Source organism: Lemur catta, chromosome 23 (genome assembly GCF_020740605.2).
Source record: "Lemur catta isolate mLemCat1 chromosome 23, mLemCat1.pri, whole genome shotgun sequence".
NCBI lineage: Eukaryota > Metazoa > Chordata > Mammalia > Primates > Lemuridae > Lemur > Lemur catta.
In genome coordinates this window covers 26945275-26958334 of record NC_059150.1, presented here as the reverse complement: position 1 = coordinate 26958334, position 13060 = coordinate 26945275, and the positions used below count along the sequence as shown (strand labels likewise).

Sequence of the window (13060 nt, the reverse complement as noted above, 5' to 3'; positions counted from 1 at the left end):
CCTTTCCGCTGTCCCTTCCCTGCGGAGCGCGCCCTGTCGCGGGCTGGTGCGGTCAGGTGCATCGCTCGGGCCAGTGGTCCTGGGGGGAAGCCCGCTTGGGGTGGCCTTCTCTCCGGAATGGGGTGTGTCAGGCCCAAGCCGCCAGGGAGAGAGATTCTGGTTGCTCAAAGCAGAAGACCTTGAATGTGTGACTAGCTCTTCGGGACAGGACGTCCGCACGCGCTGACTGGTTCAGCTCTCTGCTCATTTCTGGCTTCCGGGGAAGTGAGTTTTCTTGAGCCAGCTCTGTACTAGGGGGCACATGCTTACCTCGTAATTTCTCCCTGGCTATATTTATTGCCTTCTATTGTAGATAATCAACACATTTGACTTTTTTCTTTCACTATTTCTCTTGTTCCCAGCCTCTTCTTTGGGCAGCAAGTTTCTTCTTATCTATTCCATTTCCCAACTATTATTAATTCTAGCTATTATGTTAAAATTTGTACTCGAGATAACAATTAAATGTTGATATAGGTATTGAATATTTGGAATATCATTTTTCAAGCATATATTGTTCATCTATATCTTAGGCACAGTGGTAATGATTGGCAGTTTTTAATGTGAATAAACCATGACTGCTGTTCTGAAAAACTCACAAATTATATTATGGTATGTTAATTGCTATGTTAGAGTATGTACAAAATGTTGTAAGAACGCAGATTGTGGAAGAGCATAGGCAGAAGGAAAAGCATGACATCAGTGGTGTTAAAGTACATGGTTTAGGCAACAGCTAGCAAAGTGACTAAAACGTAACCTAACAGATTGGAGGAGTGTATTTGGATCTGAAGCTGAAGAGATAAACTAAGGCCAGACTGTATGCCACGTTGTATAGTTTGGATTGCCCTGTAGTAATTGGGGGCTTAACTGTCAAAGATATTTGAATGCTTAAATGACGTTACTTATATAATTAAGGTTTACTATGCTTGTAGTGGGCCGGGTGGATTAGAATGAAGAGAGAGAAGCTAGAAGTCTCAAAAATGGTTAGAGTCTGAGGTGATTGACTTCACATAAAGTAGTGGTTTAGAGAGGAAGCTGTATATTCAATAATTTTGCTGAATTTAAATCAACAGTTGCATGTGGAAATGTCTGCTCCTCATTCCTTTGGGAGCAGAAATACATCCATAACATGCTACATTAAAAAAGGAGTTCTCAGGGCTGCCAACCTTACAGTAGAGGTTGAGCAGTAGTATATTACTCTTACATAAAAGAAATAAAGTCATCAGGACTGCTGACTGAGTTGATGAGGGCAAAAAGAGACAAAAATGACTCTATAATTTCCACCAGCTTGGGTGTCTGGTGAAGTACAATTACAAGTGAAGAGCTAGCTTGTTCAGTTTTTATACACTGAATCTGAGATGTCTGCAGGTTGAGCCATAAATTTTACCTTCAGAACCTTAACTATTATGACATTTTAAAGTTGACTTTCAGAAATATTGGACTAGGTAACTTTATTTTAAAATTAATTCAGTCCATTAATAGCTACTGCTTCAATTTCATATGTGCAGAAAACTTGTAGTTGAAAATTATATAAATAAAGTCAAGCATCAAAAATGATATGTAAATGTACCTTATGCATTTGCACATTTGAAAAATAAAGCAGTAACTGTTAACGAATTGGCTTTATTACCAGAAGAACTTTGCACAAAGTTAAGCGATGGTAGTCTTATCAAATGCTTCAAAGAGAAAATTAGTTTATTCCAGTCATTTCCATCATTTCCATTTAATTCATGCATTTAAAAAAGCTTCTAGAAGTTGATTGTTTCAAAAGTGTAGTATCTGTATGGGAGTGCTATTGTAAACTCATTTTAAAAGTTTCATCATTGAGGGGAAATTATTTGTGGATGCAGTGAAGATATAAATACAAAGATTGATGGAATATAATATCATAGTAGAACAAAGCTTTTATTAAAGTAAGAAACTAATGGAGCAGAACTATACTTTTAATTGGTATGGTGCATATGTGATACATAAACCTGCCAAAACAAACTGTGATAGTTTACTAATAAAAATAGAAGCTGTAAACATCTGCTTCCAGCCAAGATGGAGTAATGGAAACTGGATTTGCTTTTCCTATGATAAACCAATGACCCCAGCTTTCATTTTAAGAAACTAGACAATGAAGAGCACATTAAAACTAAAGTAAGCAGATGAAAGGAAATAATGAAGATCAGAGTTGAAATTAGTGAAACAGAAGAGAAAAAAACAGTGCAGAGAATAAATGAAACCAAAAGCTGTTTCTTTGAGAAGATCAGAAAAGGAGGAGACATAAATTACCAGAAATGAGAGAGGTGAGATCACTACATCTTCTACAGGTATTAAAAGGATAATAAAGGAATATTAAGAATAACTTTATGCCAAGAAATTGAAATTGTAGTTTAAAATCTTCCCACAAAGAAACTCTAGCCAAGATGGTTTCACTGGTAAATTCTATCAAATATTTAAGGAATAGTACTAATTCTGTACAAACTCATCCCAAAAAAATTAGAGAGGAAGGAATACTTCCTAACTCATTCTATGAGGGCCAACATTACTCCGACACCAAATACAGACAAAGACATCACAGGAAAATAAAACTACAGACCTGTATCCATTATTAACATAAATGTAAAAATTCTAAACAAAATTTTAGCAAATTGAATCCAGCAAAATACATTAAAGGGATAATACATCATTACTACATGGGATTTATCCCAGGAATTTAGGGTTGGTTTCACATTAAAAAATTAATGTAACTAACCGTATTACTAAACCAAAAAGGAAAAATCATGATTATGTGAATAGATAGATGCAAAATGCATTTGACAAAATCTAACATCTATTAAGAATTATGAAATGTTGGACTTTATCCTCCTTGCCAGTTAACAGCTTGCTAGTTTCGTACATGCTAGTAGACAACTTTTGGTTTAGAGATAAAGGATTTTATCACATACAGCGTGGTAGGCAGCAAGAGATTACATTTGCACATTGGTTCTGTTGTCCTACAAGTCCATGGGGATGGAGGCAGAGTCAGGTGGAGGCTGCACAGATAGTGAGTGTGTGTAATAACTGTGGAACTCTGAGCTTAAGGAACTTTGAATTTTGTAAAGGGGCTGCTAGCAAACCCGCTCAACCTTTGCTTCTAGGGAGATGTTCTCTTGACTGTCTTGGACAGCAAATAAATCTTCCCTCTGCTCAAGAGAGAGATGCTTATCTCTACATTCCGAGTGTGTTTACTATGTGAACATCCTTGAAAAGATAGTCCAGAGCAAAGCTGGTAATTTCTCTCAGAAGACATGTAGAAACAGGACAAAGCCATTGAGAATTGTGTCCCCAAAATATCCACCCTTTCCACATGAAATATGCTATTTCCTCAGCCATTCTGATCAATATGACCTGACGGACAGGGTTGGTACCAAATCTGTTTAATTTATCTCTGGTAGTGTTTACCTTAGAAAGCCAGGTGGCTTTTTAAAGTTTTTGTATTGACCTTTCCGCTTGGCTCACGCTGTTATCCAGGTGCTGCAGGGTGTATTAGTGATTTTTGCGCACTCCACCTTGGCATGCACAGAGGAAGTCTAGAATAATTCCATCATCTATAACAACTCTGACCCATAAGTTAAGGTAGATTTGAATGACTTTGGGGTCCATGGTGGTGTTTCCTTAACATGAAGCTATGTTATGACTGCTCCTAAGGTGAATTTCACCTTATTTTGAGGCAAGTTAATGCCTAGCTTTCACACAAGAAATAGAAATATATTCTTGGGGGTGCATATGGTGCCCCTGGAAGCAAGTGTTCCAATTGTTGGAGCTCCGAAAATGAGACAGACTCAGTTTAGAGGTACAAGTTAACAGTGCCTCCAATTTAGGGCTCCCAATTCTGTTCAAATAATTGAATCCTTGTTTTTGGAGAGACTGCTTGAGGACTGTCAATCCAGTTTTTCCTATTTGGTCACATCGCCACCCAAATGGGATTTATTGAATGAGGAATGACTGAGAATGGGGCTGGGGAAGACAGCTGGGGGTGTTTTTTGTGGAAGGTGCAGAAGCTAGGATCCTCCCTGTTGCTTCTGGTGGACTTCTAAGTAAGATTAGGGGAATGACAAATTATTGTCAAAATTGTCTGTTGGAAGATAGCCTACCTGGCAGTGGATTACATTCAAGGCACTTGGCAACAGTTTGGGAGAGCTCCACAAGAGTACTTTTCTTAGGAAGGAGTGCTCTGGGTATATTTTTAAGAAAATTATTTTTGAAATTAGTTTCTGATTAGAACTATTTTATAGAGCTACCATATCAATAGGAATGTGTTAGTCAATTTATAAATATTTCAGAAAGTTTTACTTTTAGCACCCTCTTTCGCTTTGTAACAGTGTTCTGGTTTGGATGACAAGTCATAGGATCATCCTTTTTGAGACCCAGTTCAATTATCCGTTACAGTTTTTCTGACCAGCACAGATAGTAATGTTCTTTCCTACCTCTGAACTTTTAGAACATACCCTGTGTACCCTTCATATGTAATTTATGCATTCAACACTGTCTTTAATTGTATGTGCTTGTTTCCTTGTGAGGTTTTTAAGTATTAGTTAATTAATTTCTGTCCTTGCCAGGGCCTAGTACTATGCTTGGCACACAAAAGATATTTGGCAAATACTAGTATTTTATTAACTTTTAAAAACTTCCCCCCTCCCCAACTTCTTATTTAATATATATTAGGGGAATCTATATTAAGTGATTCTTAGTGTTTAGTGTTTGATAACCATATATACCTCATGAGAATTTTGTGGTTTGGATGAAGCAGGTAATATATATATATTTTATATATACATGAGGAAAGTGAGGCTCAAGGGAATTGTATTCTTTCTCAAGGTTAAGAACTTTGAGGCAATTCTGAGATTAGAACCTAGGTCTCTTGAGCCATTGCTTATTTCTTTGCATTATGCCATACTGTATTAGATATCGAATATATAAGGAGATAGGTGCTGATAGTTGAGTATATATTTTCCTTACATAAAGAGGCATGTGTATGTTTAACATGAGATTATTTAAACAGTGTCACCGCTTGAAATTCTAGCTGTGCAGAAGATTTTGGGGCACTTTTATTCAGTGTATTTTTGTCGTGGTGGTGTGATATGTAGAATGTTTTAATGCTTGGCTTTTTTTTTTTTTTACACAGTTGATGTCCCATAAGAGTAACCAATGTTAATAATTGCATTAGCATCCTTCCATTCCCTTCTTACACTCACACAAGCATAGGTTCACATTTATGAGGTTTTTTTTTCCAATTTGATATATGTGAATGTCCATTACTGTCAATCTGTTGCTAAACATTCAGGTTTGTTGTTTTTTTTTTTCAATTCTTCACAACAAAGCATGTAGCAACTCTCCTTGTACAATATTTTTAATACCAGAGTGGGCTCTTAATAGATAGTTGCTGAACAGAGCAAACTGAGGCATAAAATGGTATGAATGTCCAAAGTCACATTTTTGGTTGACTCAACTTTTTTTTTTTTAAACCATTGGGTTTTGTAGGCAGCATAAAGGCTTCTCTAGCTCTCCTTTGAAAATAATCTGAAATATTAGAAAGTGCCCACACTTTGGAACCAGATGTGGATTTTAATTAATTTTCTGGCTCATACTAGCTGTAGTGAATGTAGGCAAACCACTTAACATCCAAAGCCTCTTTCATTACCTTACCTTTCAGGGATTGGGGTAAATGCATTTAAAGCACTTTACATAGACATAAAGACATAAAAGACCCTGGTAAATGTGGTTGTTTTTTGTATTGTGATGATAATTCTAGCTAACATATGGTGGACCCTTAGGGTGTGCTGGGCACTATGTTAAACATATCTCATGCATTATCTCATTTATTCCTCACAACAACTCTATGAGTATGAGGAAGGGAGAGGTTAAATGATCATACAGCTAGTAAATGGAGGAGCCAGGATTCAAACTGGCAGTTTAGAGGCCAACTTCTTTACCACTACACTATTACTATGATATATGCTAGTAGAGCAGTGTTTCTCAATTTTTGCACTGTTGACATTTTGGGCCAGATAATTTTTTTTTTTTTTTGATATAGCGTCTCATTCTCTTGCCCAGGCTAGAATGTAATGGCATCATCATAGCTCATTACAACCTCAAATTCCTGGGCTCAAGCGATCCTCCCACCTCAGTCTTCCAAGTAGCTGGGAATACAGGCATGTACCAGATAATTCTTTGTTTTCAGGGGCAGTCTTGTACAATGTAGGATGTTTGTCTATATCCCTGGCCTTTACCCAATAGATGGTGGTAGCAAACTACTGCCCCCTCTCCCAGTGACAATAAAAAATGTCTCTGACTTTGCCAGATGTTCCCTGCTGGGTACATTCACCATAGTTGAGAACACCTGTCCTAGAGGAAGAGCATATTTGGGGAGCAAGAAGGGAAGGTGACTTTGAGGTATTTGAAAATATACAATTGTAATTTAGAAAAAGCATCAGAACTAAAGATGTGATTTGAAAGTCACTGTTAATTGGTAGTTATTTAGTTCCGACCCCCAAAAGGTGAACAGTAAGAAAAAGAAGGTTAATGACAGCTGAGAAAACTTAACAGGTGAGTAAAAAGAGTGAGTGAAAAGGAACCAGAGATTGAGAGAGACAGAAGAAACAGTCATAGGGTGGTGACTCAATGCAAACTAACTATTGAAACCTTTTAAAATTAGGAAAGTAATATACTGCCATTGTAAATATTAATAATTGGGAAATTTTAAAGGAAATGATAGAATTTGACTGTGAGCTTTATCAGTTTTACCATTTTAATTTATCATTTCTTATTGCTACCAGTTGTGCATTTTGTTTTATTAATATTTAATAGTAAAGAAAAAATGAATTATTTTTTTCTGAAGAAAAAATAAAGAAGATAATTTGTCTGTCTTCTGAGAATAATTTCTTATTTCAGGTTGCCGAGGAGCCCAAGTAGAAGAAATATGGAGTTTAGAGCCTGAGAATTTTGAAAAATTAAAGTAAGTATAATTTTGGTTGTGTTAAAAATAATATGTCTGTACTTTAGCAGACTTTTAAAGGATACTCAAGTTTGTTTTTTTATTTTACTTGGATTACCCTAGGCTGAATACATTATCTCCTTTAAGTTTCTTTTCAATCTTCTGAGATGGGCATTATTATTTTTATTTTATAACCAAGAACCTGAGGCCGATAGATAAATAAGTTGCAAGGGATTCAAACCTGTCTCTGTAATTTTGTCTCCAACACAGTATTGATTGGTTGGTTTTTCACAAAATTCACTTATCTATTAATAGTGTTAGAACATGGGCATTTTAATATAAAAAGCATGAATAATAGGTCAGTCTATAAGAGCATATTTAATAGAAAATATATCTTAATAGTAATTCAAAACTTATCTACACATTATCACATTGCTTCTTGGGAAAGTTACAGTTCAAGTTTCAAGTGCTGATGCCAGGAAGAACCTTCCCCTGTCCCCATCTTTCTGCCCAGAATCACCTCTCTGAGCTTACTGCTGACCTCCGTGCCCTCAAACACTGTCACTGCATCTGCAAATGGAGGGCTATAGGGGTCTTCATTGGTGGGAGAGTTCTTGGAATTTTGGAATAGGGACAAGGAATAGGCTTTAAAAGGGAAGATGGGGACTTAGGGATACGACAACGGTTTATAATAGTAAGAAGGAGATAAGGTGGTTTGCTGCCTCCTACCTTCCTCTTCCCCTCAAAAAGGACCATCACTTTACATGGAATGAGATCAATTTTGTCTGAGATCAGGGAAAGTTAATTAAAGATGCATCATTTGAACTATCTTTAAAAAGGTAGGAAAGATTTTTTTTTTTGAGGGGAAGGCAGTTGTGAAAGATAGACTGTAGGTAATCCTAAAGTAGTGACTTAATATTTCATGGGCAACAAGAGTTCCTTTAGGAAAGTGGATGACTTCATTATGTATGAGGTGACAGCATCCATTCATATTGTAGTATGAAGGATTGTGCATGAATCTAATAATATAGGAAGGTAGCTTCCTATATTTAATACCAGTTTTATGTAAACTATCAGCCATTTATCTGTAAACATCCTACATGAACTTTATTGATATATCTTTGAATTCAGTCTAGGGTTAACAGCTTCTTCTAGATTTGCTATGTTCTAATTTTTTGTTTTTAAGTGAGGTGGTATAAGGCAGAAAGGAATAGTCCACAGATTTGAGAATAAACCTTTAATTATTATTTTATTGTAACTGATGTAATAAGTTTTATTACCATATTATAAGGCAACCTTTTAGTGACTATGAATGGCAATATCAATCTTTAAAAATTTTCTCATATTTAATTAATTAATTTACTTCATTTGCATTGTATTTGTTAAATAAGTGACTAAAATTTCATATATTAACAGCATGTTATAAAAGAAGCAAGGTTTGGTGTCACTAATTTGTGTTTTATTTTGTAGGCCAGTTCATGGGTTAATTTTTCTTTTCAAGTGGCAGCCAGGAGAAGAACCAGCAGGCTCTGTGGTTCAGGACTCCAGACTTGACACAATATTTTTTGCCAAGCAGGTATGGTCCTTGAATACTCTGAAAAGTCCCAAGAGCAACCCTTTTCATAAATAGGACTCCAGTCTACTGCTGTGCGCCTCTAGTGTAGCGATTCTCAAACTTGTCTAAGGACCCCTGTACACTCGTACAAATTATTGAGATTCCCCAAAGAGCTTTTGTTTATGGGATTATAGGTCAATATATTAAAATTGAAACATTTAAAAATATTTATCCTTTGAGTTAAAAATAACAATACAATAAACTCATTACATATTTACATATATAACATATTTTTAAATGAAACATAACTATTTTTACCAAAACAAAAAAATCAAAAGTGTATATTGTTTTACATTTTTGCAAATCTTTCTGATGTCTAGCTTAATAGTACACAACTGGATTCTCCGATCTGTTACTTCATTCCGTCTGTTGCAGTGTTTTTGTTCTGTTTTGCTTTTGGTTGAAATATATGAAGAAAATCCATTCTCACATGTATGTGTAGTTGGAAAGGGAGGAGTATTATCTTTTTCTGGTAAACAAGATACTCTTTGATACTATGTCAAAACTTTAAAAGTGTTGCTTTCTTAAAGGTTAATTGCAATGTGAAATTTGTACTTTGTGAAATCCTTTTGTTAAAATCCTTTGGATTATCTTGCCCTTAAAATGGGTCTTTTATTCCTGCATAATTTTGTATCATTGTACATTGGTCATTTGGAAAACTTACTCATTTATGTACATCTTCTAAGTGTTGATACATTTGATATGCTTTGACAATGATATGATTTAACAAGTCACATTTGTTAATATCATCTGTGATATCGTCAGAAAAGTTGTTAAGTATCAAGGAATTTTTAAGTTCACACTGATGGATCCAAGTTTTATAAAGTTCTGATTTTTACTTCAAAGTTCAAACTTTATCAGTGACAACAAATATCATCAGGTGTTTTCTCCGAAGCCACAGACTGATTTCACTCATTTTGAAGAAAGTATCTGCCAGATACCCTCGCCTGGAAAACCATATTTGTCTGTCATTTCTTCTTTCAAGTAAAAATGATGTTTCAAGAAAAAAGCTACCAGTTTAGCTCACAACTAAATTGCCCGAGTGCCTTCCCTTGAGGTAACTAGCATATTTTGGTATGCAGCGCAGTTCTTTATTGCTACTTCCTGTTTCATTTCACAGAATATTAAAGACTTATGCTCCAATGTAAAAATTTAATAAAAATAACTTTTATTGCTTTATCAAAGACATTCTTCAGTAAAAACTGACTTTTTGTCTTATTTTTTTACTGTGTGTATGTCAGTGAAGTAGTTTAGAATTGTTAATGTTTCTTATTAATAACGATTATAATGATAATAATACCAAGAGTAGCCAACATTTACCACTCTTACTATGTGCCAGATATTGTGTGTTGTGCTTTAGATATATTCTTTATTTAATCTTTGCAACAACCGCATGAGGCTGTTACCCTCATTTCATAGATGAAGGAATTGAGGCCTTGAAAAATTATTTGCCTGAGGTCACAGATAATATGTGGTGGGTCCAGAACTAAAACCCAGGTTTGTGATTCTACATGTCATACTACCTCCCACATTTTCTAATCATATGCTAATATATTCTCCTTATAATTTTTTTTACTAAAATTAGATTACTCAAAATATTGTGTATCTTTTTTCACTTAATAATAAATGTTTGACTTTGTTTCATTTCAGTACACATAACAGATATTAGTTAACATTTACCAAAGGCTTGTTAAGTGTTTTTATATATTTTTTAAATTATTAATTTGTTTATAGTAACAAACAGCAGAGCTGGGGTACAAACTCAAGCACTTCGGCTCTAAAGTTTGTACTCTTAACCTTATCACCACACCGCTTCTTTTAAAAGTGTTCTTGGTATAAATGCGCTGTAATTTATTTAACTGTTCTCCTAATGGTCAACATTTTGAGTTTCTAATTATTTTTCTAACACAGATAATCAATTTATATGTTATAATATTTGTGTACTTATGTGAGTATCATTGTACTTACAATATTATAATTTTAAAACCACTGTTAGTGAATTTTGAGATCTGAGTAGTAGAGAAAAGATAGGGGACAGATAGTTTTAAAAGTCCTTCAGGTGATTTTTCTCCTTTTTAAAAAAAGTTTCTATTTTTTTCAATGTATATAAGAATATATACCCATTATAAAAATGTAAGCATTATAGAATGTGTGATACAGAATACAAAAGTATCTTAGAACTCTGCTTTAGAGATAACCACTGAAAACAATTTATATTCTTACAAATTTTTTTCTGCATATTTGTGTGTGTATTTAATTATATTTCTTCCACAGTAAATTGTAAACATGGGCATCAGGGATTTTGTTTTTATACATAGACCCTGGCACATAGTAATTATCTAATAAATGCAGCCTGAACTGTTCATGTCTAAGAATATTACAACAAAGAATGCTAGAATTCACAATACTAAGATGCTAATGATATCTGATTTATAGAGGCCTATTTTTAAGGTATAAGAAAATACTCCATGAAAGGAAAAAATGATACTAGAATATGAATTTTTAATTTCTGGAGTCCCTTATTATTTTTCTAGTTCTGGGTTACATTTCTATTTTAGTACAATTTAATGTTTCATTTGTGTTATATTCTAGCTGCCTTTATTAAGATGTCAGATTAGTGATTGCCGAATAATATCACTCTATTATGTTAACAGTTTTTATTAAAGTGACAAGTCAATTCCCCAATAGTATCTATTAAGTCTTGTTAGTATATAACTCTTGTGAGTCTATGTTAGGAATTTATAATATATACATAAATACATAATCCTTAGTTTAAGGCTTTAAGAGCTCATGGTAATGATTTCCAACCCAGGGTGTCTGAACTCTTAAGCATATTTTCAGAAATTTAAAAATTTAATTCAATCATATTTATTTTTGATAATGTTATACTGATTAACTAAATGGTATTTATACATGGAATCGCTTCAATTTTGAGAAGTAACACTGGCCATCTTATGCTGATCCATATGCTCTAATTGGAGATGTGTGTGTGCATGGATTATTGATATTTTATTTATCAAGAAAAGAAATTATATCCTAGTAATTGCAGTTTGTATATGAGCATCCAAAAATGACATTTTGGTAATGTTTCTCTGTAAAACAGTGTTGTCTTGTCACCATTTCATTGATGAGAAAGCAAGGTGTGATTCACGCCTAAAATAATGCTTCAGTGGTCCTGGGTTTGTCTGACTTTGTTCAGTCTTTTGAGACAGAGTGATTGAATACCTACAATGTGCGAGATACTCTGCCAGGTGCTGCTTGGAGAATGAAAAACTCTCATGATCCCTGCCCTCTAGGGTGCTTAGAGTTTAATGGAGGAGATTGGTATTAATCAGTTAAATGCAACATTACAGTGGCGATAAGTGCTGTGTGGAGTGAAATGAGAACTATATTATGAAGTTTGGGAACCACCCAAAAGACTGTCCTCACTTTGAACATCAGCTGTAGAGTTTTGGGTCCCTAAGACCACCTTCACTTCTGACAGCAATTGCAAGTTTGTAAAATGCCACAGGACCGTCCTCAGGTTCTATAATTTTGCTAGGAGGGCTCACAGATCTTACTAAAAGCTGTTATGCCTACAGTTATGGCTTATTATAGTGAAAGGATATAGATTAAAATCAACCAAGGGAAGAGGCAGGTGGAGCAGAGTCCAGGAGAGTTCTGTGGGCAGAGCTTCCAGTTGTCTTCTCCCGATGGTGTTGCAGACAGTGCTGACTTTCCTGGCAGTGCTGTGTGACAATATGCAGAGTATTGCCATCTAAGAAAGCTCATCCAATTCTTGGTGTCCAAAGTTTTTATTGGGCCTTGGTCACATAGACCCGGTTGACCACCCCTGTGGCTAACCTCAGTCTCCAGCCGTATAGGAGGTTGAGCTGTTAATGTTGATGCAGTATCGCTACCCCTAAGTCACATTGTTAGACTACAGTGTGGCCCAAAGCCCCCAGGTAAACAGGTACTTTTCTCAGGCATGACGTTCCAAAGGCTTGGAGATCGCCTCCGAGGAGCCAAGGGCAAAGGCCAGATCTTTCCTTGGGCAAGGTTCACTTCTTTACTGCACACATAAATAAAAATGGGACTTGACCTTGTTAGGGAGGTCTGAGAAAGCTTCTCTAAGTAAGTGATAGTTCAGCTTAAATCTAAAGGTTAAGCAGGTATTAACTAGGGAAGAGAAGTTGAAGATCATTCCAAATTAATAACAGCTTTATAGCAAAAAGTGAGTAGGACTAGTATAATAAAAGGCACTAGAAGAAAGCCAAGTGTAGCTGAGGTGTGGAGAGCAAAGGGGAGATGTCATGAGATACGAAGTTGAACAGGCTGTGTGGATTAGAAACAGGAAGATGTAGAGAAACAATAGTTTGTAAGAAATAGTTGTGTTTTTTTCATATTCAAGAATTATTAAGGCTGCATACTCTTTCATTTTGCTCCTCTGTATGTGTATTCTATTCCAA

General features: G+C 35.2%; 1 protein-coding gene and 1 non-coding gene across 5 annotated transcripts in view; both read left to right on the top strand.

Annotated features, from left to right (window-relative positions):
• Positions 1–13060, top strand: part of UCHL5 (ubiquitin C-terminal hydrolase L5) — a 45155-nt gene that overhangs the window by 613 nt on the left and 31482 nt on the right. For all 4 annotated transcript variants that reach the window (XR_006731101.1, XR_006731100.1, XM_045536349.1 and 1 more), the window contains exons 2-3: positions 6955–7018; positions 8468–8573. Coding sequence is in view for 2 of the 4 variants with exons in the window: in XM_045536349.1 (XP_045392305.1) it covers positions 6955–7018; positions 8468–8573 (170 nt within the window). In the remaining 2 variants the exon portion in view is untranslated. The remainder of the gene's footprint in view (positions 1–6954; positions 7019–8467; positions 8574–13060) is intronic.
• LOC123627150 lies at positions 1110–1244 on the top strand. Its single transcript, XR_006731155.1, has one exon. It is a non-coding gene; the product is annotated as a small nucleolar RNA U109 (small nucleolar RNA).